Source organism: Notolabrus celidotus, chromosome 20, assembly GCF_009762535.1.
Source record: "Notolabrus celidotus isolate fNotCel1 chromosome 20, fNotCel1.pri, whole genome shotgun sequence".
NCBI lineage: Eukaryota > Metazoa > Chordata > Actinopteri > Labriformes > Labridae > Notolabrus > Notolabrus celidotus.
The window spans coordinates 22,415,842-22,442,935 of record NC_048291.1 but is presented as its reverse complement, the minus strand read 5'-3'; the positions used below and the strand labels follow the sequence as shown (position 1 = coordinate 22,442,935).

The 27,094-nt window shown below is 42.5% G+C and overlaps 1 protein-coding gene across 1 annotated transcript in view; it reads right to left on the bottom strand.

Moving 5' to 3' along the window:
- The window catches only part of gpatch8 (G patch domain containing 8), a 31,072-nt gene extending 4,357 nt beyond the window's left edge, over window positions 1–26,715 (bottom strand). The window contains 9 exon segments of the mRNA XM_034711548.1: window positions 2–291; window positions 344–771; window positions 1,108–1,238; window positions 1,366–1,509; window positions 1,660–1,746; window positions 3,657–3,724; window positions 11,703–11,775; window positions 19,736–19,813; window positions 26,591–26,715. Coding sequence (XP_034567439.1) covers window positions 2–291; window positions 344–771; window positions 1,108–1,238; window positions 1,366–1,509; window positions 1,660–1,746; window positions 3,657–3,724; window positions 11,703–11,775; window positions 19,736–19,813; window positions 26,591–26,635 — 1,344 coding nt within the window. The 5' untranslated portion in view covers window positions 26,636–26,715.
- Window positions 26,716–27,094: the final 379 nt, after the last annotated feature.

Here is a 27,094-nt window from a genome sequence, read left to right as displayed (position 1 = left end):
ATCCTTTTTCCTCTGCTGCCCCCTCTTCCTCATCTGCCTCGTCTTTGCTCGGACACTGATCTGTGGCCTTCATAAAAAGCAGAAACTGGAAGTGTGGCTTCACCCGGCAGTGTGCCGGGGGTATGTAGTGATAGTACTGAGGCTCCTGTCCAGCATATCCTTCCTCTTTTTTCATCATCATTTTCAGTTTGTTGAGGGTGGAGGCTAGAGAGGCTCCGTCATCAGCCTGCTGCTCCTCTTCTGTAGCTGCCAAACTGCTGACCTCTCCTCCGCCTCCGCCTCCTCCTCCTCCTCCTCCCTCCTCCTCCTCCTCCTCCTCCTCCTCCTGCTCCACCTCCTCCACCTCCTCCACCTTCACCTCCTTCTGATCCCCCCTTCGGACTGTCTGAGCTGCAGACAGATATCTCCTCCTGCACTGCAGCCTTTTCTCCCTCTTGGCCCTCCTCTTCTTCCACCGCCTCCTCGCCGAGATCAGCGAACACCGCTGCTGCTGTCTCCAGCTTCACAGGGGCTTTTTTAGCGAACGAGAAGGACACACTGACTTTGGATGCAGCACTAGAGGTCGGAGAGGAGGCAGTGTTCTTGCCCAGAGAGAAGCTGATGGTTTGTGCTGGCTTTGGGGAGACTTCCTCATTTGTGTCTGGCAGCGATGCTTCCAGGATAGTGTCCATCACAGCAGGGTTCTCAGGTGTCATGGTGTCACTGTCTTCAGCCTTTTCTCCATCTACAGCAACTGTAGTGGTTTTGAACATGGGCCCACTTCCTGGAGTTCTGAAACACAAAAGCATGATAATGATGTGACGTGGGGAAACTGTATCACTCTTAGGAAGTCCCAGACGTGACTACACAAGCTGTTTAACAGATCTATATGCCTAACTACCTCATACCTTGATGAATCAGTCTTTACTTTGAATCACATATACTCACAATAAGATAAATACATAAACCCTAAAATGCCACTTAAACAAAAACAAATCTATATTTTATTTTAAGGTGTGCCCTTTGTTGACCAAACAAGTTCCTTAATGTTCCTTTACAGCACAACAATGTACTAAAAGTGGTTATAGGAAACGGCCAGCAGAGGGCACTCGGGGAACAGATCCTTACCGGTCCTGTTGTTTCCTCTGCTCAGCGAGCTCATGCAATCGACGCAGCATCTTTTCTTGCTTCTTTCCACCTTTCCGGGACCGGGATGACACATTCCGGGCAAACTCTCTTTGCTTAAGCTCCTTCAGCCTCTGAATAACAAAAAAGCACGAGAGACAGCACAACATCAGGATCTCCACTCTTGCAGAGAAAAAAAAAGACGTGTTTTCGGGCGACACAGATCTCGATCTAAAGAGAAAAAGTCTTAATCACAAGTACCTGCTTGTGAGCGTGGTCATAGGAGTTAATATGGTTGTCAAACTCCTGGTGTTTGGTGTACTGTTTGTCACATAGCTCACAGTAGAAGTTGGCTCTCAGGTCTTCAAGAGCCTTTGCAATAGCTTTTTCTTTTTCCATCTGGTCCTGTTACGGATGAAAAACAGGAGGGAATCAGAATTTAACATAGAGCAGAGAAAAAATGTAACAGTATAACAGAGAGCTTGTCTCCCATTTCTCTGTACTTTAAGCCATAGAAATACAAAATAGAGAAGACAGACGCATCCAGGGCCTCACCTTGTATTTCTGCCGCAGCTCTTCTGTGTCCTCCTTCTCCACTTCAAGCACTCTTCTCTTCTCTGTGGCATCTTCTGCATAATCCAGCTGAAAGGAAAGATACCAAAATTAGAGCACTCACAGCAAACAAAATGCTCCCCAATAGATGAGAGCGGTCTAAATTCTAGTATACCTTTTGAATGATTCATTCATTGTGAGGACAAGCAGCACAGATGCCGATGATGCATCCGGGCTGCAGGGGCCGTGATGGCTCAGTTTGCTCTGCTTGTATGTTTGACATGTTTTTGCTGCCAAATGTTTCAGTCCGACTAAAATCCTGTTCAGTGAAATGCTTCGAATTGTCACCAACATTTGAAGATGCAAGTGGTAGATTTTCCCTGATAAAAGCTTTTTGGTTCCTTTTTTAAAAGTCTGAAGAGGACAAAGACGTAGATCTGATGATTTCTAGTTAGTTTAGACAACGAATTTACCCTGACAGCTTCTGTGAGTTAAAGTTCAAAGTCTACAGCTCCTGTGCTGTTCCGCAGTATGTTGTATTGCCTGTGAAAATGCTGACCTTTCTTCTTTTTGTTAAGCAAGTTCCCCATTTTAGACAGATACCCGACATTAATCAATCCAACTCGGGACGCATCATCACATTTCCCCTTTATCATTTTGGCTTTTTAAGAGATCTGGGGCAGGTATCACAGACATTTGCACAGGATCAGTTAGTATGTCACCGAGTGTTGTGGCACTTTAAACTTGTCTTCAGTTGAGCTGAGGAACAAGCTCGAACTGTTATTCTTTTGACACTGACTAATTTGCATTTGGCAACAACTCATTCATTCCAGTAATGTTTTTCTGGCATCCACACCTCACACTCAGATATGTGTGTTAGACTGCCAGCCGGTGAGGCCGGATTGATAGCTTAAGAGAATGTTTTCTCTGCTCAACAGGCCAATGCTGCCGAGATTTACACGACTTCAGCTTAAACCTGACACTGGAAACGGTGCCGATTGGCTCATTTTGATGATTTTTAAGCCATAGAAATTTATTTGGAAATGGATGCCAGTGATTCTTCCAAAGGCGTTTTGGAAGTCGGCAGTAAGCCCTGCAACCAAGAACAGATTTTCAAAAATATAAGATTTGCTATGAGGTAATCTGGTTCTGTGCTCTTGGATTTTTCTCTGGGTTTATTCCACTGAACAGTAGCAGAACTCAAACAGCTGTTTATTGTCAGTACCATGCCGATTAATTAGCTGCCTGTTGTGTCTGGTGAGTTTAACTGTGTTGATAAATGTTAACACAGTATTTCTTGTGGCGTTCAGGCAGAGTAATGTCAAAAAAATATTCACGCGATGGTTATCTGAACCTAGGTTCAAAGTGTTCGACCAGCTGGTGGAATCCTTTGTGTTCAACAAGTTACAGTCGCATCTTGTCCAGTATAAATAATCCAGCAACCGTCTCCGTTATTTTCACACCTTCAAACCATCACCGGGAAGTTTCTTTCATCCGTGCAATACAGCTGACAGCATTACCTGTTGTTTCAACTTCTGTTTTTGTCTGTTTAAATTGGTTCTTTGGCTGAGCATGATGATTCTTGAGATGCTGGATTAAACTGGTTGTGTTAGATTTCGCTATGTTACAGCCTTTCCTCGAAACATGAGCTTTGCACATATTGCCGTATGAGCTATCTGAGTCTGAAACAAGTGTGAAGTACCTCCAAACTGCTGAGCCTCTGTAATTGGCTCCCTCCGTGCTATATTAGCTCTCTGCCTAGAAAAATGCACAGGCTTACAAGTGCTGGTGATGTAGTATGCGCACATGGTTGTTGTAAGCGCAGACCCCTGCGACGAGGACTGTAGCCTCTGTATGTGGGGTGCTTAGACTGCTAGGCCACCAGTGCCCCAAGATCCAGCTCTTTGATTTAGTATCTGACTGATACAAGGATTGGATCAGTGCATCTCTAATAACGACAACATATAAGAATAGATAAAGACAAAGATAAAGCATCTTACCTCCATCTCCATGCGTCCCATCCCCATGACATCATATTTGAGGATAATGGGCACAGGGTCGGTGCGTCCTGGGGGAATAGAGACAGAGAGAGGACTGGTGAGTGTTTGAGACCGGGACAGAGGGCCAGCTCGGAGACAGCCTGCTTTTAGAGCATAGGGTGCTGGGGTTAGAGAATTTTGCCTTGAAGTGCAAAGAGACCAGAAAGCTACAGTGAACCAAACACCAGCCATTCTCACAGCTTACTGCAGCCATCAAGCATCGATCAATTTATCTAGCTTTCCTGTTACATTTGACCTGGCTGCCGTTTTGCATTTTGAATGAGTCGAATTAGCTGCAATTGTGGTTTCACAAGTAAAGGGTACCAGGGGTATTGAGCCTTGTTTACTACTTTAGACAGATTAATTAAAACGGTGTTTCAGCTTTAAGCCAGTCTGTCTTTATGTCTTCTCTGTGTGGTGCCACCGACTACCTCTCCTTCACCAGAGCATTGTGCAGTCCTATTTAACCAGAATGCCAGGTTTATCAAGGACGCAGCAGCTCGAGGGACTGTGTGTTCTGTGTGTGTGAAAAAAAAGAGTTGCAACAGTCCTGTGCAGCTGCTGCCACTGCTCACTACGCGCCACTGCGACATCCTGCATGAGGGGAACAAAGCCTTCCCATATTATCTAAAGCCTATTGCATCACCTCTTTCTGAAATGTCTGCAGGCTGGCTGACCCTTGAAAGCCCCCTTCACTGTCATGAGTTCCAAATTTGTCCCTTTGTCCCCGACCCCCTTACTCATTACGACTTGGTCTGAAAGATTACTGTCCTGTCTACTTGACATGTGTTACGTAAGCTGTGAAAAGAGCTAGTTCAGAAAGAAATTAACTGTAGAAAAATAAACAAACCAAAGACAACCAAAAAGAAAAAAAAAAACAGAATGAAACATTAAAGATATAAAATATATAAAAAATCAAAACTACTTTGGAGATTGACACAGAATTGCTTAATCCACTCATAATCAGCCAAACAAAGCAGAGAGACAGACAGAGTACAAATTAAAAAAAGGACACAAGCACTGAACTACAGCAGAGTGACGTCACAGGCCAGGTATCGCCATGGTGACAGTGCAAGGGATGGGGATACTTACCTGGTAAAACATGGTTATGGGTAGGGGGAGAAGGAAGGGGAGGACAGACAGACAGATAGATAGACAGGGGAATCTCAACACAGAAGGCATAAAGAGAATTTGGACTAGTCTGCTGCTCCTGTTGCCAGCCAGATACAATAATCGATCTTACTGATAGTGATTATCAATTTAGTTTGGTTTCAGTTTTTTTTCCTCCCACATTTTTCATCATTTTCATGAATCAATTTGCTGTGTATACCATTGGGCACATGGAATCACTGCAAGCATTGTGCTTGGGGACATTGGATTGTTTCAGTACCTGTGCCTTAAGGAGATTAAGGTTTTTCTCTGATGGAGAGAAAAACCACAAACAACAATATGCCTTATTTTCCACTGTCCTGTGGAAATATTTTGAGCCTTGAGTCAACGTTTGACGTACTTCAAATGTCGTGACTTATCACTTTAACTGAAGCTACTTCTTAACACATTCTTACCTTGCTGGACAGAGCAAGGGAAGAACTCAATCTGATGTGAATGTCTGTGTCATTCCTGAGAATTTTAGTCATCACAGCCCAATGACATATTAATTCTGAAATCATAGACGCATGGGCATTGTAACATAACGGCCTGCTTGAGCTTCAAACCACTGCAGTGTCTGGCAGCTTGGTGAGCTTTAAAGTGGAAACCATACGCTGATTACGTGACTGTGGAGAGCTTATTGTAGGGAGAGAGAGAAGAGTGATTGTGTTATATCCGGATCACGAGACTCTCTACTGATAGGCGTGTTTGTCCACGCTCTTTGCCCCACAGTGGTAGAGAAGTGAAACCAAAGTAGCGTTTGTGTGTTTGCCAGCCACTGCAGTGGTCCAACTGAATGGCATCACAAGCCAGGCCCAGAATTAAAGATTAATGAACAATTACAGTCATCCCAAACTATCACCAATCTCTGAACACAGTGACAATACTTCCACATTACCCATTCCAGTGGAAAAGAAAGGGACCAGACAAAAACAATGTGCGTCTAAATCACAGGGTGTGAATCACAAGGTTTAAAAAAACTGAAAACAAACAAAATGACAATGTTCTAAGAGTAATACATATGCATGATAATATACAAGCAGCAGAATGAGGACTAATACAGAGAGAATTGAAAGCCTATGTAGCATTGGTGCTCTGATGAGAGGAAAACAAAAAAAATGGGAGAAATTAAAAGAAAACAAAATAAAAAATAAACAATTCAATTGGGGGATAAAATAACATTTACCACTAAGTTTACCATCAGCACAACATGGGCAGGATCAAATCGCTGTAAAAAAGAAACACCAATTGGTTAAGCAGGAAGATTGAGGCACATAGAGAAGGGAGGGTGGGGTTGGGAGTGTGGCTGTGGGGTTTAGAGGGTTTATTACCAGAGGGGCATCAGTGTGTCACCCCCACCCCCCTCATCCCTTCACTCAGGGCTAGGTGCTTACAGGGATCTCCTCTCACCACTCTCTCCCAACCACTCGTCCCCGTCCCCAGGCCCCTAGCCTGGCGTCTCTCACCCAGAATGTGCCCGTAGGATATCAAACTACCACCCCCTAAGAAGAACGCCAGAGGTCCTGGATCCCTCATCCTTTTTATTCTTACTTTCGCCAAGCAGGAAGAATTGGAAAACCCACCAGATGAGTACTTTTGGAGGAGCTGTCTAAAGTAAGACTAGGATTTTAAAATTCAGGGATCAAACGTGACTTCTACTTCCAGTGTGTCTGATACAGGTTAATAACATGTCTGCTTTAACAAAGGAGATCAGATATCTAATCTGAGGAGATCAGATGACTCTAGGGACAACCACCATTTTCCCCCTTTGAGCTTTTGCCTCAGAGACGCTTGTCAGCCCAGTTAGCAAATCTCCCAGATATTCCTCCATTCTTTAGCTAGCTTACAGCCAGAGAGGCTGTTTTAAAATGTGCTTTACCCCAGAACACGTGAACACATGACACACATAAAATGTACCTGAGGAAAGAGCCAGCAAGGCTTTGAGCAGTGCTTAGAGCGGGGTCTGCTTTGCTGTATAGCAGCAGTTCTACCAAAGTACACTTAAAAATGTGAGCAGTGAGAGTGTTACATTTGACTCTATCGTGTGAAAGTAATACTTCAGTGTTCAACCTCCAACACTGCTTAAAGCCCCAGGTGAGTGTGACAGTTTGAGGCAGGCAGGAGTGCACCGCTGGGACAAACATGCTGTGCAGGAGGGGCAAAGAAACAGGGGGGGAAGAAGGACGGGAGCGTGTAACCATGGGGACAGAGACATTCAGGGTGTCGAAGGGTGGTGAGGTTTTCCCTGTAAGTCGACACTAAGGCCCGGTCAGTAACAGACACACTCACACACACGTCTCAGTCCCACGTAATGACCACACACATACACGATTTTCACAGGTTTGGAGGTAGAAACAGGCAAACAAGCAGAGGGGGGAAAACTTCTCTACTCTGCAAGCCATTCAAAGTCTGAGCCGTGGTTACAGCCAATCAGATACCCGACAGCAGCAACGGAAACTCAAAGAGGAAAAAAAAATCTAAAGTACGTTGAGAAGATGATTCTACGGGATGTGATGGAATCATGGCTTCCTATAGCTATCTTGATTTCAAATGGATTTTTGTTCTTTGTTCAAATCGAAGCACTTTACTCTTGTGCGGATTATAATAAAGGTTTAGTGATTATGAAGCAAAGAGGAGGAAGCTGACAGAGGCCATTAGCCTACAGTACACTGTAAAAGGGGTGTTACATTGAGGTCAACTGCAGAGTGGGAGAAAGAAAACACACCCACACACACACACATACTGACATACAGAGGGGGTCCAACAAACCTTACCTAAAAAGGGGCAAAAAGGACAAAAGAAGAATAAGAACAAAGTCAATACAGTGAAAAACTTAAAAAGGGGACAAAATGCTTTCACTTCAAATATCAAAAACCTTCTCTTCTGGCAAGGAGGACAGGAAAGGAGAGGAAGATCATAATGATTATCCAGCAGACTTCAGTGTGATGCTTAAGTGCAATTGTGCTGCGAGTCTCGTCTACTCCTTGGATGCCAAATCTGAACAGCGATAGTGGGTTCCGAACACCGAGCCATTAATTCCTACACAACAACTGGACACAGTTTTGCTGCAGTCTCATCTGCCCACAAAGCAGGATGGTTACGTAACTGCTCGTCTGTGGTGCCAGCGGCAAAGACAAGAGCACAGTCAGCCCCGACAACGCGTCCTCTCCTCTGTACAAAGCATTCATCCTCACCACGTCAAAAGATCGCTTTTTCAGCTGCTCAAGGCCAGGTGGAAAAACACGACCACAGACACCAAACGCACTGCTCAGAATTTACTGCTCCGTGGTTTGTTTCAGATACGCTCGTCAACCTGCCGAGAGCGAAAGCAGCATCCTGGCCTGCTCTGGTGACTGGCCCACAGACACCCTGGAAATACCTATGAGACGAAACGAGAAACCAAGGCCATATATGTACACAAAGAAGAGGTGGCAGGGCAGCCACTACACTGTCAACAGACCTGTGGGTCTCTATGAGCTCACACTAATATTTACTGTCCAAATGTCAGACCACTACTGATGCAGTGAGAGTGAAACAGATCAGATGCAAACTGTGTCAGCAGGCCTAATTGGTTACACTCCCTGTGCGTCAACACATTAACAACATTCATTGAACACATAGATTCAAATCCCAGAACATAACAATCTACATTTCTTCACTGGATTCACATGTAGATGAATCTTCAGAGTCTCATAGGTCTCTTTATACCCACGAGTAAGGCTAGTGGGCATGTGCTCAGAGCTGCTCTTTTACTGAATGAGAGGTAACTCAATTTAAACTGCTGCTAAGCTTACTGGAAGAGCACCGCACTTGACCAATACTTCCCAGTGAGCAGCAAAGAAAAATAGAGTGGATTGAAATGAGAGTATGAGAGCTATAGAAATGGATGTGGGAGACCTGAGGTCTAGATGTTATGGACTGAGGGGACAGAGAGAGTGTGGGGGAGGTGGTAATCAAACTGAATATAAGTCTGAAAATAAGTGGGGAAAAAACGTCTCCTTTTTTAGTTGACTGCAAGAACTCATTAACTTGCCAGTGACGGCATCACTCATGGACAATGTAATGCATCGTCCTCATGGGAGAAAGTGCAGGAGGAGGGTAAAGCTTCAAAAAGGGGCGTAAAGAGCGACTAGAGGGACTAAAGATACTGATGAGGAGAGGAAAGAGGGTGAAGAGGCAGGAAGAGGCTCAGTGGAAACATGCCAGGGCTCTGCACTAGTGCCTCTGAACCAATGAGCCTATGAGCACAGCAGGGTTGAGCTAATGAGGTGCCAGTGTTAGCCAAGACCAACCCACTCACTCAGCTCTGTTCAGCCTGCTCCCTCTTACACCCAGTCGATATCAACTCTGCCATTCAATTACATCTGCCTCCAGAAAATAAACCTCTTTCATGCAGCTTTCTAGCTCAACGCTTTCTATGTCTTGCAAGATTAATCCACATGCAGAGCTTTCAGAGCTCTGTGCTGCTTGATTTTTATTTCACCGAAGGAACTGCGTTCCTCAAAGTTAAAATAATAGACAAACGTTCAACATACATAGTCTGTAAAAGATTGAATAACTACAGAAGATTTGGACCTCCAGTGCAGGTCTGGTAAAACCTTGAGACACGATCCAAACAGAATCCGAAACTCAGACTATTTCTGGTGCCTTTTGGTTCTGGATTGGGTCCAGTTTCAATGCCATAGGGACCTAGGGTCTCATTTATAAAGGTTGCTTACGCACAAAACGGGGCCTGAAATTGGCGTACGCCAGTTTTCACGCCAAGTTTGTGATTTATAAAAAACAAACTTAACGTGAAAATGTGACTACCGGTAAGCAAACTGACCCAGGCGTACGTACATTTTAGAGGCAGGGGGAAATTGGCAACGCAGTTGGTGAGAGGGAGAACTGAAGTCAGATTATATTTTGATGCCTTTTACACATTTCATTCATTGGATAACAACATTATCAGACCCGCGTCACCATCATCACTAAAATCTACATATTCTATTTGAATGTGTGTCTGTGGTGAGTGGTTTCCAATAAGCTGTCATTAAAAGATAAAAGCCTGACTTAAAGTTCATCAAATATTTAATCAGCTTTGTCTCACCGTCACATTTCTCCAGTTTCTCCAAGTGTAGAGGAAACACAACGTGTTCGTCGGGAGGTAAAACCAAAGTAACATCAGAAGACGTAAATAAGCTGCCGAGCAAAGTGACAGTCATGTTTTAATGATTCTAACGCTGTGCACAGACACTGAGTGTAGTTAAACTTTTAATAAAGACTGCTGTACGGCGCACGTGGAGCGCAGAGACACAGTGACGGCTGCCTCACACACTGATCACATCTTCATCACCTGCATGTGTCTACTGTGTTAATGAGAACAGTGTGGAGTAAAGCCATGCCCAGTTCTCGCATTTATTATCTTACATATCATCATAATCAGTCAAAGCGCAGGCCAAGCTGCACGGGATGAAACCAACGCATTAAAACTTATATTCACGGATCAAACTTCTGTCAGATAATATCAGAGAGGAGATCTCTGAAGGACGTGAGCTCTCTGTATTGTGAAATAAAAGTCTGTGTCCTGTAAACATGAAACACTGCAGTGAGACCCGTGCATAATGATGAATGATGGATGCTCTTGCACTGCTGACGGATACATGAATGCTGCAGCGACGTGGAGTCACTCGACATTTTTATTTTTATTTGTATTTCTTTTGTGTCCCTCCTGCTGTAAGAAACGAACAATGCGTGCTCTCTGACCTCTGCTTCTTTCACGAGGACCACGGTTTGTGGTTTGTCAGAAACTTTATTTCCTCCGTCTTCCTCTCCATTGTTGCCGTGATTCACCGTGAGAACCTTTGATCTTCCGGCTCATTTGTATGCATGTTCATTCATAAAGTGCTTTGCATTGACCGTATATGGTTATTTGTGGGCGTGAAAAGGGCGGAATACGAAGCTGAACTACTTGCGCATATCTCCAGGTGGTTTGTGATTTATAAACGGAACATTGTGTAAAGTTTGCGTGCAAATGGTTTTATAAATCAGAATTATTTTTGGCGCACGCCATTTCCGGGTTTTCGGAGTACGTACTCTTTTAGTAGGGATTCTACGCACTCTTTTATAAATGAGACCCCAGGTCTGTAAATACAACTGACCCATAAAAATCCCCCAAAAATGATTGAATTATACATGTAAATATAAGAGCTTTATACGGCTGAAAGAAGGCTCCCCGTTGGATGAAGTCCTGGCTAACATGTTTGCAGATACCATGTAATCTTCATTATCACTTCTGTATTACTGCCCAGAACAACATAAGAAGAAGGCCCATGTTTCAAAAGAGAAACAACATTAGCTCCTGAAACCAGATTATAATCTAGTGGGGTAGGCTTTTAAAGGATGCTTGTAATCTGGGGTTCAAAGTGAGATATAAGGCAGACATGGCAGGGCATCGCCAATGATCACAAGAACCTTTTCTGAGAGCTCATTGGTTAAAAAAAACGGACTAAAACTGGGACTCTGAAGGGGGAAAAGGCCAACTGTAATCTGAGTTGTGTAAACGAAATGCATCATCGGAGGACGACTAGGCATTTCCCACCCGCTGCTATAGCTCAAAATCCTTCATCCTCTTCTTCAAGTTTGAGGGAACGGCATCACGAGAGCAACGGGTACAACTGGAACAATGTTCCTTAAATACAAATGCTTTTTACCCAGCAGGGACACAGAGGGAGAGATCAGAGAGAGTATGAATAGAGAAAAGTAAATTTGCTGATTTAAAAAAAACCTGGAAATGTGAGGGGGGAGAGAAATGACAGAGGGCAGTGGCCCAGTACCAGCAAACATTGAACATTGGTGTGGAGAAGATTGAGTCCTTACCCTGCATGGTTTTGCCAAGGCCTTGCCCCAACTTCCAGCCATGTTTCTGAAGCAGCCGGTGCCCGATGTTATCCTACCAGAGAGAAGAGAGGAGAAAAAAACCAAAAATATTCCAATAATAAGAGAAGCTTTTCCCTGTGGGCATTGATCAAAAACAAACAAATAAATTAAAGAAAACACTCAGATCACGCTATCATCATCAGCACAATCACCACTACCATCACCATCATCATTATTGTCATCCACATCACCTACAGCGTGTAACATCAGTGTCTTCCAGCACAAGGAGTGGAAAGGGCAGTTGGGGAGGGGGAGGAGGGGGGGAGATAAGGGGTAGAGGATTGAGAGGAAGGATAGTTTCCACTAAGAGGCTATGTGTAGCTTGTAAACTACAGACACCCAGCTAAAGTAGGAGTGCAGTTTTTTTTTTTTTTTTTTTTTTTTTTTTTAAAGGCGGAGAAATTGGGCATAAGCATTTCTAGTGTTTAGAATATTAAAAGAAAACACATCAAGTCTCATCCACTAACAGGTGTTAAGAGGAGGAGGAAGGAGAGGGCGATATATGTATCACACGCATACATATATGAACCACTACAGAGCAAGATCTTAGTACACAAAGAAAAGTGACACAGAACAGGTATGGAAATCTTGCATTAACAAAACAAAAGACCAGAAACTCCAAGCTTGCTGTGATTCTGTAACCATGACAAGGGGGAGCACCATGAAACGAATGCAGCTGTCACAAAAATAGAGCAAGAGGAGGAGATAGAAGTGGAGCTAGTGGGCCTTGGATTACCATTACAAGGCCCAGGGTGGACAGAATATGCACATGTGAGGGGGGTATGTGGGTGTGCAGGTGAACAGAGGGAGACAAAGTGTGCATGTGGCCCCATCAGATTGAATAGAAATCATTATTGTGCATGTCTTCGGACAGCTCCAGCATCTCTGGTCTTTTATCGATGGTCTGACCCCAACCGTGTGATCAATCTTGATTCTATCCCATTGTTAGACACATGACACTGTAATAATTTGATCGTTCTAATAGTTACCCTTCCCTATATGATAAAAAACAATCAAAAAGCTAGATTATGAAAACCTTGCTGTGAGGTAGATTTAAGAAAGAAAGCACGAATTAGGGGTAGGAATTGAAAACCGGATCCGACTTAGAACCGGTTCCAATTGGTCGATTTCATCGGAATTGTACACCTCAAATATTATCGATTCTTCTTAACTATTCATTTCCCAGCACGACGTCACGTCACGTCACTTTGCGGCATGGTGCATTACTTCACACACTCTGCGACGCAGAACTCCTTCAACCACGAGGAAACATGGAGATGAAAAATGTTTTTCCTCTCCAAATTCAAAGTATTTTCCTCCAGGCTACAGGAGCCTTGTTCGTACTCACGCGGCCGAAATTGAGGCACCTAGAGCGGGGAAAATACCTCCGTGATGACCCCTGGAGAAAAATCGCTTTTCCTCTCCAAATTCAAAGTATTTTCCTCCAGGCTCCAGGGGCCACGTCCAGACTAACGTGGCAGAGAATGAAGTCAACATATTGTTCAGTATGTTCAAGTTGAATATGTTCATGTTCAGTCTTGTGCAGACATAATTTGGGGAAAACTAAAATGGTTCCTTTTAGTGCGGAAGACTGTTTAGAACTACTTTTTTCCCCCTCAAAAATATACTCAGGAATCGTTAGGAGAATTGATAAGGAATTGGATTGATAAGCAGAATCGACAATGGCATTGACATTGATAAAATCTTATCAATTCCCACCCCTTGCATGAATGTTCTTCTGGTGGTTCAAGAGCCATGTTTTACAGAAGTCTCCAAATTTGTAGACAGACCTTCAACTCCAATTAAAGTTGTTCATGCTTATCTTTTAATTATTGTTGTGACAAATCCTAACAAAACTACAGTTTTGTTCTTTCTGGTTGAGATCAGATGACTGAGAGAGATTCAAAGAGGCTAAAGAGAAGAATGAGAACATGCACAACAGAAATTCCTAGAAACCTCTGGGGCCAAATGTGCATGTGTCTGAGACCGTTATATCACTAGTATGAGTCAGCAGGAAAAAAAAAACATTGAGTGATATGCAAGAATGTCCCACCACTACACACTACAGTACATCCTCAAGCACAAAGAGACAGGAAACAATGAGATTTCTTAATGAGCAGTGTTTTTATGTTGTGATAATAACTATTCCAAGCTTGTCTAACATTCACCAGAGTGCTGCATTCTACCAAAGTTAATAAAAAACCATACAAACCAAACAAAAAGATATTTATAATCACAAAGAGATTGACATCAACGTTCACAAACAGAAAGTGAAGGGGTTGGAACAAAACAGCATGCAGCTTTTTGTTAAAGACTTTTAACAAAAAGGATCGTCGGTGTTAGTAGTGCACAATGAATGGCACACATACAAAGGGGGAGGTGGGCTTTGAAGGGAAGGTGAACAGAACTCCAAGTGTGTTAGTCTCGGGTGGATCAGGCACAGAGTGAAGGGTGATGGCTCAACGGGGCTCGATTAGTTCTCTTCGACAAAAGAGGAGGTCGGGACAGGGGGCAGAACAGAGCAGGCTGAGCCATGGTGGAGGTGTGACTCTTGGGGGGGTGGAGGTGAGCTGGGCTTGTATGGGTTAGTGCTTGTGAAGGGGAATGGTGGTCGCACACAGCACACACTGCATCTCCGCCCGCAAAATCTCAATTGGGGTAAATTTGGTGTGATCCTTCTGTTAACCACCATTACTGAAAGGTATTTCAGAGCAAACTGTTGCCTTTCTTTGCCCCATTTAACATCAGAACCTAAATCCCACTGTAGCACCATGGCTGGAATAATAAATACATCCAAAACATCTGTCTGATATTTGCCCCTAAGCCCTGAGGGAGGGGACTGGACGGCTTCACTTCCTTTTTCTGTTTTTCCCTCCATTGCGTGGATGTATGAGCTGAGCTCACTCTGTGTGACAGTCAGATCCTGTGCGCTGTGGGATGAGATAAGAGAGGAATGTGCGCTGGGCCTAACATGGTGGAGAGCTGAAGACAGCCGACCTGCATTACTTCTACGATTACAGCAGCTCCATTAAAAATTCTATCACAGTGTATTTGATGTCCCTGCCTGGCAGTTCTAGAAATCAAGGTAGATATCATTTGAGGCCGTTTGGCTGAAAGAGTGTGTTCCCTCCTCCTGGGTGGACAACACGTCCCCTGACTTCACAGTGTAGGAAAACACTGCAGAGTTTGCTGCAGTGAACACCTCCCCTTTCAGCCGACATTGGGTATGCTTCTGTCCCTTACTGCAGTATTATGGTGCAGTAACACTGCACACATGATCATTTGTATTGATTTGGGGAATTAGCTGAGATATGAGAGCTTAGAGCAAAGAGGAAAATAAAATGCTCCCTACCCTCCCTGGCTGATAAATACTCCTTCTCGGCCTCACAATCTTAACTGTGAAGTGTAAGCTAAAAAAAGCATACACCTTACCTGGATTAAACCTGTTCTTCAAATCCAGCCATACTTTTGTCCTTTTTTTTTTAATCTCAGTGAGATTTTAACAAACAATATAAACAAGAAGGGCATGTACGATGAGGCATCAGTTGTGTCTGGATATGCAAAATAAATGAGTTCAGAGTGGTCTACGCAAAGGTTAGAGGGCAGAGATGAGGCGCAGGCTGTGTGTCGAACAACAAATAAGTGCACCAAAAGAATAGACAGACAGACGGATGAAAGCAACGACGGCGAGTCCAACAGCAGTGCAAGTGGAGTGAAGGCATTTCCATACGAACCTGGCTTTAAAATACTGGGCTGTCAAAGAAACAGTCACACGTGACACAACGTAAGAAACCAGCCAAACGCTTTCAACTGCAATTCTTCTTGCTTCACTACTTCTTAAAAAATGCAAATCTCTCTCTGCTTTTAAACAAACATAACACTGTACAAAAACAGAAAAGGTAGGTGTGTCAATAAATCCACCAACTGACTGTTAATACAGTAGAAAGGAAAACAGAAAATAACCAAACAAAAGAGTCTACGAGGGAGGGGGAGGAGGAGGAGGAGGGGGGGGTTGCACTGTGCAGTCACCGGCACAGCACATGGGGAGAGAATTGGGTCAAGAAGTGATATGCAGGGGACGTTGCCTACAGAGTATGTAGAAATCTTACTGCTTCTCATGTCCGTGTGTGCATGGTATGGGTGTGTCTGTGTGTGACTTCATGGTGATAGGAGACTGCTCTGGCTGAAGAGGATGCAACAACCATTGCAAAACCTAAATCAACATGTCTCCGCAACAGATTGGAGAATCTGCATGTTTGGAAAAGCAAACTGAAACAGGCTCTCTTGCGAAAGAAGGGCTGCGGCAGTAACTCATCGTTCTCTCCAGCGTCTCTGAAGAATGTCCTTTTGGCAAGGGCTGAAGGAAGACGGGACCTGCTGTCTGCTGCTGCTCATAAACCCTTACAGCTCCCTTGTGTTTGCTGCTCTGTGCTTTCCTGGTCAGCCTCAACTATAGCAGGTGGGACTAAATGGAAACAACAGCTTCAGTGCAAATGAGTGAAACAGAGAGCCCCCTCGCCCGCCCGCCCTGTAAATAGAGGTTAAGTGTAGCTGCGTCAGGCTAACATGAGGGGGGATAAGATTTCATTGGCTAAGTGATGGAGGAAATGACAGAGAAGCAGAGTCCAATTCATGTAAATGTTACTTACCTCATTATTGTGAGGGGACAATTCATCATCTGGAAGTTTATCAAAGTGTAGTTACATTTATAAGACTGTTTTTTGAAGAGGTCCCTGAACAAACACTAACCCTCTTTTTGTTTGAGCTTTGGCTAGATGTCCGTGGTGTCAGCACGATGCATGTTTGTTTTATTTTGCAGTGAACCAAATACCAGCAAGACTGACGCAAGATAGTCAGACTGGTTTACAGCCTCAGGTTAAACATGTTTCCTCTGCAGTCTTACAACTGTCATGACAGAAACAAAGAAGTCCCAGGAACCTCAGGTATGACCTTGAACCTATAAGACGTTGTTTTTGTTTTCATCCAATAGGTGACGAGTCCCACAGTAATTCAGTGATAGCTGATTTGGCTACGTGTCTTAAAAGATAGTGAGTCAAGGCTACCACCTGGAAAAAAGGAAATAATAGAAGAATACAATTCTTTTTTAAAAATTTGATTTCTGGTGGTTTCGTGTGTTTTCTGCGGCTCTGAGGCTGCCTGCTGCATATCACTCAGGGACAGAGTCAGGAGGAGAGGACGTAGGGTGGAGGGACTGGGAGGGGGGGGGGACGTGGGAGGACTGAGTCTGGGGGGAAAACTGTAATAGTGATTAGGACAAAGTGTTGAGAGAAAAAAGTACTCAATGCTACCAAGTTAACACATGCAATGCAAAAACAATGTTAGAGAAAAAGAGCAAAGACCAAAGGGGGAAGGACAGAAAGAGAAAAAAGATCCCAATAAAGTACCACAGACCTCTAGCTGCCTAAAGATCACACACAGTAAGTGGCAGGGAAGAGGCTCTGAGAAGCTGGGCTGAAGCATTCACTGACAGCTCTGAGATGCATCGCAAACAGATCAACCTGTGTGCCTGCCCGACTACATGTTATCATAATGAATGTGATTCTATGTGTTTTAACAGACACGTGTACCGTGACTCATTCCTTTATGTCTACTGTGATGCAATGCATGATTACACACATGTCTATGTTGGCAGTTGCTGCGGGGTGTTTGGCTAACATGTTACAAGCAGAAGAGGTTTCATTTCTATTGTAAAAAACACTTGAGTTAACTAACACTTTAACAGTTCTAATTAGAGGCAAACTTTCATAGTGCATAACCTGCCTGCAGATAAAAAAGTCTGCCACTGTCAGAGAGCATGCATGTTTGCAAACATCATAATAATTGGTGAGTAAGTAAGAGCTGACAGCCCCGCTGATGTTGCCTTTTCGTTGCACAGATGTGTGAAGAACTGTGTGATGCTGCAGCGCAGCCCTCAGCGCCCCTCCACAAATAATAGCGCAGGAGCCAAAGAGCCACTCAAGCCAGGTGAGCAGGCCACCTCTCTCCCATTCTTTTCTCCCTCTCCACCACCCACACAGTGGGATGTTCATGTGTGCTTGTGAGCAAGTACGTCATACTTCAAACTAAACTGGAGTATAAAATTTCAATTCACTTGGTTAACTAGACTCTTGCTATTAAATAAGCATGTTCAGGTAACAAGTGTGATCATACAGGGAGGAATAAAAAAAGGAATACATTTAATTTCTCATTTATTTTTATCATAAGCAGGAAGTTGACTTCCTTGTGTGTTTACCTAAAAACTGAAAATACAGAGGCCTTGTGACATGTGTATGGGTTACAGCTCTTTCCTACTAAAGTCAGATATTAAAATGTCCTCATTGTTAAATCTTATCACTGATGTATTAAATCAGAAAATTGAAACAAGCCCGTTAAGTGTTTCCATTTTTTCTGAGCAAGCATTATTTCGTTTTTTGTAAGTTCATCAGAATAATCAGTTCCTGATAATAAACAGAGCTGCTGAATGCTGCTTAAGGGAACTGTAGAATGTTAAACTGAATACCTGTAACTCTGTTAACCTGTGTTAATTGCCCTCTGGTAGTTGATCCTGTATGACTGGCTCACAGAGCACCTCTATAACGTTGAGGAGAGTTGATCGGACACTGTGGGTTAAAGGAGTTTGGGCCTGCTCACCACAGTGCTTCAGAGACAAAAAGGGGGGATGGAGAGAGATGGAAAGACAGAAAGAAGAGAGCTTCCTGCGCTATTATCCATGTGCCTCTTCAGCAGAAAATGCAGTCCCAGTTGCACAAGCACCATGCCAGCACAGAATGACAGAGGGTACTGTACACCGAATCACTGTGTTGTAGGGAGGGAGCGAGAGAGGTAGAGAGAGAAGATGTAGAGTGTGACAGCAGTGAAAAAGACAGAAAAAGAGAGAGAGAGAGAGAGAGAGAGAGAGAGAGAGAGAGAGAGGAGAGAGAGAGAGAGAGAGAGAGAGAGAGAGAGAGAGAGAGAGAGTCAGAAGCGTTACAAGGACCCTAAAGATAGGAGTAAGAAAGCAGAGCGTGCAAATACAAACCGGGTCATTGCTGCTTAGCTAATAGGGGCCAATTCGCTGCAGGAGAGAAATGTCGAACACCCCAAGTTGTGTACAATAAGATAACTGTCCTACAGGCACAAACACTATACACTAACACAGAAATTCTAAAGCTACATAAAACACACTCACTCAAACACAAATGTAGCCATTCACACCATCTAATGTCGATCTTTTCTTTACTAAATGGAGTGAAATAAGCACAGTCCTCTATTCTTTATAAGACTACTTTGAGCTACAGTAAGATCATCAGACGTGAACTCCTCAATCAAACAGGCTTCTTTAAATTCAAATGAGCTAAATATGCTTATTTTGTTGTTTAACAAAGTTTCATTTATAATACAACCCTTTAAACATTTTAAGTTACCATATTGTTTGAATGATCAGATGAATTGTTCCACATGTATGAGGATATTTATCAAATCATATTAATCCAGGATAAAATCTTACTGGTATAATCTCTTAAATTTCTTTGGATTAGTCTAAAATGGATGAAGAGCTGAAGTTAAAACAGACATTCATGACTGTGCTTTATCCACTCCATGATTCAGAGTCGTTTCATCTCACAGTGCTAAGATGACTAACAATGACTAATGGGAGACTGATATCAGAATCAAACATGTATCTGTAAGATCTTTATAAAAACAGGTAGATCTAGTTCTTACATCATTTTAACTGTCACACAGGAAATGGAGTAGGCAGAGGACATGGGAAGGGGGGAGGACTTACAGGGTATATTAATGGACATGAGACAGGTGATTCTACAAGTTAGGTGACAAGTGTGTTTAAGAAAACACTGGATGCATCTACATGGACAGAATGAACTGAGTAAACGGTGTGGTTCTTATTCCTCCCTGGACCAATCATCCACTCTCACAGCTGGTCCAATGGTGCAGAATGATAGATGTAGCCTTACCGATTCGATGGGCTTGTCCAGGGACGCCTGCTCCAGCTCCAACTGGCCCTCTTCATACTGGTCGAAGTGATTCCCACCCTGAGAGACACACATTCAAAGGCTCACATTAGAAATGCAGAATACAATCCTACTTGATGTGAGGATGTGAGATGGGGCAAAAAGACTCAGGCTACTGACAGAAACATAAAATCATTACTGATTGAACTAAAAAACGAAAATACTGAGAGTACTGTTGGGGGAAAAAGCAATCCTGATAATTCAAATAATTTCCAATTGTTTTATTTTTCAGACAAAGCAGTTACTGGGTCAACTAAGAGATGGGAATTCATGTTTGTGAATAACGACCATTTTTAAAGTAAAAATCTAGTTTTTTCTCTAACTCCCACCTCCCCCTTCATTTACTTCCACGACACACACAACAACACGGCTGCAGACGTTAATCAGGAGTTAGTTCCCAAAAAAGACACATCCTCGTCAGTCGTTTGGAACTGATGAGGATGACATTCAATGCCATTACCTTAGGCACTTAAATTATACCAAGTATTCAAAAATAAGAAGAGTATACACTAATATAACATGCAGGAAAACATCTCCAGCTCTGATTTTTAGTTCAATACACTCATGGACAAAAGGAAAACTGTGCAATGAGTGATTGTGTTAGCCCCTTTGTTCCTTTTTACACCGTAACAGCACATCATTTCATTTCACAGTTATTTGCATAGACTGTATAAATAATGGACGTAGTATCCGTGATGTCACCCATCTGTTTCTGAAGTACCGTTTTGAGGCCAGTTGGCGGCGGGGGCCATATTGGAAATGTTGAACTCGACCTAACTGCTGTCGAGCTAGTGTGACGTAAAGAGGTGGGCTTTGAGCCTCCGCGCCAACAGCTACAGTGTTCCCGCCTGTCAATCAGGTCAGCTTTGCCTCTCATAATGGAAAATTCTTAATTTTAATATCTTTGAAATTGCGAGGTGTGTGCCGATCGAGAAATTAGCTATCCAGACTACACTCGTCTTTTGTACCAGGCTGTAAACATGTTTATTTCTGGTGTAAAGATCACCTTTTTTGAATTGGTGTGTATGTTGTTTCTGGTACTTCCAGAGCCAGCATCAAGCGGACACTCGAACTGCAGTTTTTTACACGTCCGAATGGGCTTCAATTCTCGCATCAAAGGTTGCCTCTTGGTTATTTGAGAGCTTTAATTGTAGAGTTTGTGTTTTAGCTTACATTCAAACTGGAAAATACTTCAGTTTAATCAGTTGTTGATTCAAAACTGAACCTATCAGAGCTGATTTGTGTCTCTTTCTTTCTTGGTAAATGTATTCCAGCAGAGGCCTCAGTGAAGAAAGCGTCCCTCCTCAGGCTGTTTGTTGTCTGAATTTAGAAGGCAGCTTTGTTTATACGAACTGAATGTTTGAAGAACATGCCCTGCGTGGGACACAGAGTAAGTAATGGGCTTTCTACCCCAACTAAACCAAAAGGAGGGTGTTTATAGAGCAGTTTCTGCCCTGTGACAGATGGCTTCCTCTCTTTAGCAGCAGAGGAGAAAAGAAGGTCACGTTTGTGGATCTGTTTTCTTCTGATCTTCACACAAGAAGAGAACTGAACAAATCTAACACAGTCCATGGATGTATACTATTTACTGGTGGCTGGCATCTACCAGCAATGGGCCAACTAAATCTTATAGTACAAATATCCAACAACCTGAGGTTATTTCACTCACTCACCGAGGGGTGGGGATCCACAGTGGAATATCTACATGTTCCTTTCTATCACTGCAGACTTTTTATTAGCTGCATAGCTGAGCATTTAACATTGCTGTAAAAAGACAGGCTGGGCCGTGAAAAACAATTTTTCCCACACACTCTCTTGGGTAATCTGGTTTTGCAGAGATAAGCGAATGCTCGAAACAGCCTGCAATAATGAGGTGATCTGAAGCCGCACTTTAAGGCATTAATTCAGAAGACACAGGTACCTCATCAGCAGGAGTGATGCTGTGGATTATGAGGAGGAGGAGATGCAAAGGAAGTGCACAGGACTTTCTTAGGAATTAATCAATGACTCTGCCTCCCCGTCTCTCCTGCTCAGACCGACCGCTACCCACTTTATGTCCCATCAGCACAAAGCCTAGCTCAATGACTTCTTCTTTTCACTGCTGTTCGTTTTCTCATTGGCTTGACTGGAACACAAACAACACAGCAATGCTGAATAGCGCTGATCATCACTCTGTCCTCTGATGTATATCAAGAGAGTACATTTCCATTTGTTCTACTTCAGTGAAATGGATGCTGCACACCATCCCACTTTAAAAATGAGAGCTTCTGCCAGACGGCTCTGTGGAAGCTTATAAATCGCCCGCTGTGTTTCTACAACTCAAGGTTAGCCGCATGCAAAGGCTCAAACAACAATGTAAATCAATAGAGCTGACTGAGCTGTTGGACTGGTTGTGCTGTCGATATTAGGTAGACCATCTGTGGGTGTTTCCTGCGCCGTGTTGCTTGGCAGCAGGCTTCAGTCTGTAGAGTCAGAGGGAAACTTTCTGAATACTGAACATATGAATGCCTTCACAGCAGATCTCAAACACAGAGCTTCAGTGTGCCGAGCTGGAGCTGCTCTCAACCGACTCATTCAGAGCGTACAGCAGTTCACCTCTCGCTGACAAAACACCAGAATACTGAGTTCCCACTGAACACCAAGACAGTGGGTATGAAAAAAAGCATCAATTCCACTGTTTGTTACATAAACACAACGTTAAGAGTTTTAAAGCTTATTTTGTCGTTTTACTCCAACAAGAAAGAAACTTCTTTTAAAAAAAAGATCAGCTGATTACATTTCAAACCAGGCTGTGTGGTCCTTTTCAATAACACTTTTAAAATGAGGCAATAAAGACAGGACAAAATGCTGTCAGCAAAATGTAAGAAAAAGCTGCAGGGTAGGTGTTGGGATTATTCATCTAAGTCCTTCTCTGACCCTGAAGGTCTCTGTTTACTCAGCAGTACTCAGAAACAAAGCAAACACAGATGAGAGGAAAAAAGCCTCTGTGTTTAGATGAGCAACAAATACATTTACCGGTTATTATTATATTCACATTACAGAACAATGGACAGAGTTGATTTTCAATAACAAACATAGCACATCAGCACCCATGTAATCGGAAAACTGAAGACTTCAATTTGAGGGTGCTTCTCTTTAATTAAGTCAATCCATGATACCAGAATACCACACTGATATTTAGAAGAAACTCGTTTCACACATTGATTTGCTTCAGGGAAAAGATGAGCATGGTGAGAGTAACTAGAGATGTTTCACTTGCTCTTCCAGCAGGCAAATAAGCACATCACAATCTTGTTGAGGAAGTCCAAACCTGTTCGGTGGCTTTAAATATGTAAATACACAAAGTGGAACTGATGAAGAGTAAAACAGGGAGAATGTAATGCCACCTGAGGGATTTGAGAGACAATACATGTGAGGAGTGACTGATGAAAAACCCTCGTCTTTAATTATGGTCTAAGCCTGTTTTGCTGTCGAGTCTGTGGTGTTGTGTTTGGTTCTTACTGGGTGCGGTTGTTGATTGCTGATAAGCTTAACAGACAAACAGTTCAAATATGGGTTGGGAGATTCAGGAGCATAGCTCTGACACTTCTGTCATCGATATACATCCTATAATCATGTCTTAAAAGCAACAATATTATGCATTGTCAGTATCAACAGTTGTATCAGCATAGTACACACAAAGCCCCTCAGAACTAAGGAAACTCAGTTGTAACCATTTAAGGCAGGGGTGTCAAACATGCAAAACCGGCCTGCCAGAGCTTCCAATCCAGCACGCAGAACTGCTTTGCAAAGTGAAAAAATTACAAAGAAGACATTAACTGTAATTTTTGAAGTAACTGCTATTTTGAATTTGTTCTCTGGGGGTCGCATAAAATCATAGTGCTGATGGAGCGCTTTTTTTTCCCGGGACTTTTTTTCTCAAAGTGAGAAAATAGATGACTTGCTGTTTGCATAATCCAGTTGAGATTCATAAAGACTTTTTAGAGCACTATAAGATGATCCACTAACTACTTACTACTAACACTAGCACTACACCCCTGCATACAACACTGTCCAGAAAGCAAACTGTTCATGCTGGAGCTGAGGGGTCCAAAATAGTCAACTTTACCTTCTTCATTATTATAATCTATCTGTTCTGTTGCAGTAAACATTACACTCCGTCAGGTGAATGGGTAACCTGTGTGTTGGCAGCAGGTTTCAGGGTTTTAAGAGTAAAATATTCGACCCCACAATGAGACTCATCATGGCACAAATACAACAGCTGTTTTTGTAGAGAGATAGTTCATTAAATGTGAACATTTTCCTGAGTGTACTAAGGGAAAAATGTAGAGCTGTCGTTATTTATAGGTTATTATGTTAGGATTTTGCTGGTCCGGCCCACTTCAGAGCACAGCTGTATGTGGCCCCTGATCTGAAATGAGTTTGACGCCCCTGATTTAAGGGGTTTGACCTTTTATTTGTTTGAGTTAATAACACATTTTAAATGCATTACAGACACAAAGAGACAAACTCATGACAAAAATAGAAAACAAGTAGTGTAACTTTACCAATAGGAAAAACATCCAATTACTATAGAAAATCCATGAGATCAGTGATTGAGGGCATGTTGTTTCACTGAAATCAATCGTATTCCCTGCCCTGGTATTTCGTGACACATCAAATCTACTTCTCTGTAATGTTGAGAAATAAACAGATTAATAACATGACTGGTTTTATGTCATTTATCTGACCAGCTGTGGTTATCGCTTTAAAGCTGTGTGTCAAAATGAAACAGCTATTTCATTTCTTGACCCCTCCGCTTCACGTCGGTGTCTTTTCTCACCCTGGCGGGATTCTTTTTCCCATAACAACCTGCTAACCATATATTATCCTTTACTTCTTCCATAACATACTTTATTATTATATTTATTACTACATGTGCACTCTGGCTTAGGCTAATTTAACTTATTTCATGTCTTTAGAAGTACTTCTTTACCTTTCTTTGTACAGATCGTCATTTCATTTCAAATTTTGGATTTGTGTTTAGGTTTATATATTTATTGCCTTTACTGTCTTGTTGTGTCCTTACAGTCTTATTGTTTCCTTACTGTCTTGTTGTGTCCTTACAGTCTTATTGTTTCCTTACTGTCTTGTTGTTTCCTTACTGTCTTGTTGTTTCCTTACTGTCTTGTTGTTTCCTTACTGTCTTGTTGTTTCCTTACTGTCTTGTTGTTTCCTTACTGTCTTGTTGGGTCCTGACTGTCTTGTTGTGTCGTTATTGTGTCCTTACTGTCTTGTTGTTTCCTTACTGTCTTGTTGTGTCCTTATTGTCTTGTTGTGTCCTTACTGTCTTGTTGTTTCCTTACTGTCTGGTTGTGTCCTTATTGTCTTGTTGTGTCCTTACTGTCTTGTTGTTTCCTTACTGTCCTGTTGTTTCCTTACTGTCTTGTTGTTTCCTTACTGTCTTGTGGTTTCCTTACTGTCTTGTTGTGTCCTTAATGTCTTGTTGTGTCCTTAATGTCTTGTTGTGTCCTTACTGCCTTGTCGTTTCCTTACTGTCTTGTTGTTTCATTACTGTCTTGTTGTATCCTTACTGTCTTGTTGTTTCCTTACTGTCCTGTTGTTTCCTTATTGTCTTGTTCTTTCCTTACTGTCTTGTTGTGTCCTTATTGTGTCCTTATTGTGTCCTTACTGTCTTGTTGTGTCCCTATTGTGTCCTTACTGTCTTGTTGTGTCCTTATTGTCTTGTTGTTTCCTTACTGTCCTGTTGTTTCCTTATTGTCTTGTTCTTTCCTTACTGTCTTGTTGTGCCCTTATTGTGTCCTTACTGTCTATTTGTTTCCTTACTGTCTTGTTGTGTCCCTATTGTGTCCTTACTGTCTTGTTGTGTCCTTATTGTGTCCTTATTGTCCTGTTTGATTCCTTACTGTCTTGTTGTTTCCTTACTGTCTTGTTGCAAAGTAGTGTTCCATTCACCATGTTCCTTTTGTGTGCTAGCTCACTTGGCAATAACGCTTTCTTGAATTTGAATCTTGAAACTAAGTTGTTAACATTTAAGGGGTTTGACCTTTTATTTGTTTGAGTTAATAACACATTTCAAATGTATTACAGATACAAAGAGACAAAATCATGTCAAAAATAGAAAACAAGTAGTGTAACTTTACCAATAGGAAAACCATCCAATTACTATAGAAAATCCATGAGATCAGTGATTGAGGGCATGTTGTTTCATTGAAATCAATCGTATTCCCTGCCCTGGTATTTCGTGACACATCAAATCTACTTCTCTGTAATGTTGATAGATAAACGGATTAATAACGTGACTAGTTTTATGTTAATCGTCTAACTGGCTGCGGTTATCGTGATGAAGCTGTGTGCCAAAATGAAACAGCTATTTCTTGCTAATGACAGAAACCAAATGTGCGTACGTTAGCCTCAGCTAGCTAGCTGTGCATCGTTAGCGTATTTCGATAAATAACCAGACTATCCAAGGTCACTAACAAGCTGCTTATACTTCAATATATTGTTGCAGGTGTGTTGTTAAGAGAACCACATGTTGTGCACAATGTTACAGTTCACAACTCATGACAGCACGCAGCCAAACCCTGGTGCGTAAGGGAAGTTAAATTCAAAGAGCCGCAGAGGCTTGTTCGCTATCGTTAGCTTAGCTTGCAGTGCTAGCAGGCGTCATCCGAATCGAAATGCACGAAGTAGTCTGTGATAATGAATCCCCGTCAGCAGAACTTAATTCCGCAAGTGTGTGCTAAAACATTCAGACATGGTAATGTGCGCAGTTTTTACTCGTGTAGCATGCATTACCTGGAAATCACGCTCTTCGTTGAACCTAGAGAATCTGTCGGCCATTTTCTGAACCCAGCAGCAGCTTCTCTGCTCGCTCTGTGTCCGACAGCAGCGCTGTGCTGATGATGTGAGGTTCACTGACGAGTCCGTGTTTTCAATTGACCTTTCACAGCGTTTTTCTACCCATTGTTTAAATATCACCAATAATATTTGTAAAAGGCATCCTTTTAAAGTGTCCTTTCTGTGGTTGTCTTATAATCCCAGTGATTTATGCCATATCTGTTTTCACAAATATTTCCTTACATATTTGCTTTGTAATCATAGGATTATTTTTTACATTCAGTGGATGTCTAGCAGCTCAAAGGTTCAACCAAACTACCCACCTGTCCACCAACATCTTTTTTATGTCCTTTGTTTGTATTAATGTTGTTCAAGAGTATCTGATGCAGGCACTGCAGCATCAGGTATTTGTTTATCTATTTTATCTTTTTTTTTTGTTTTATTATTTAACCACAGAAAACC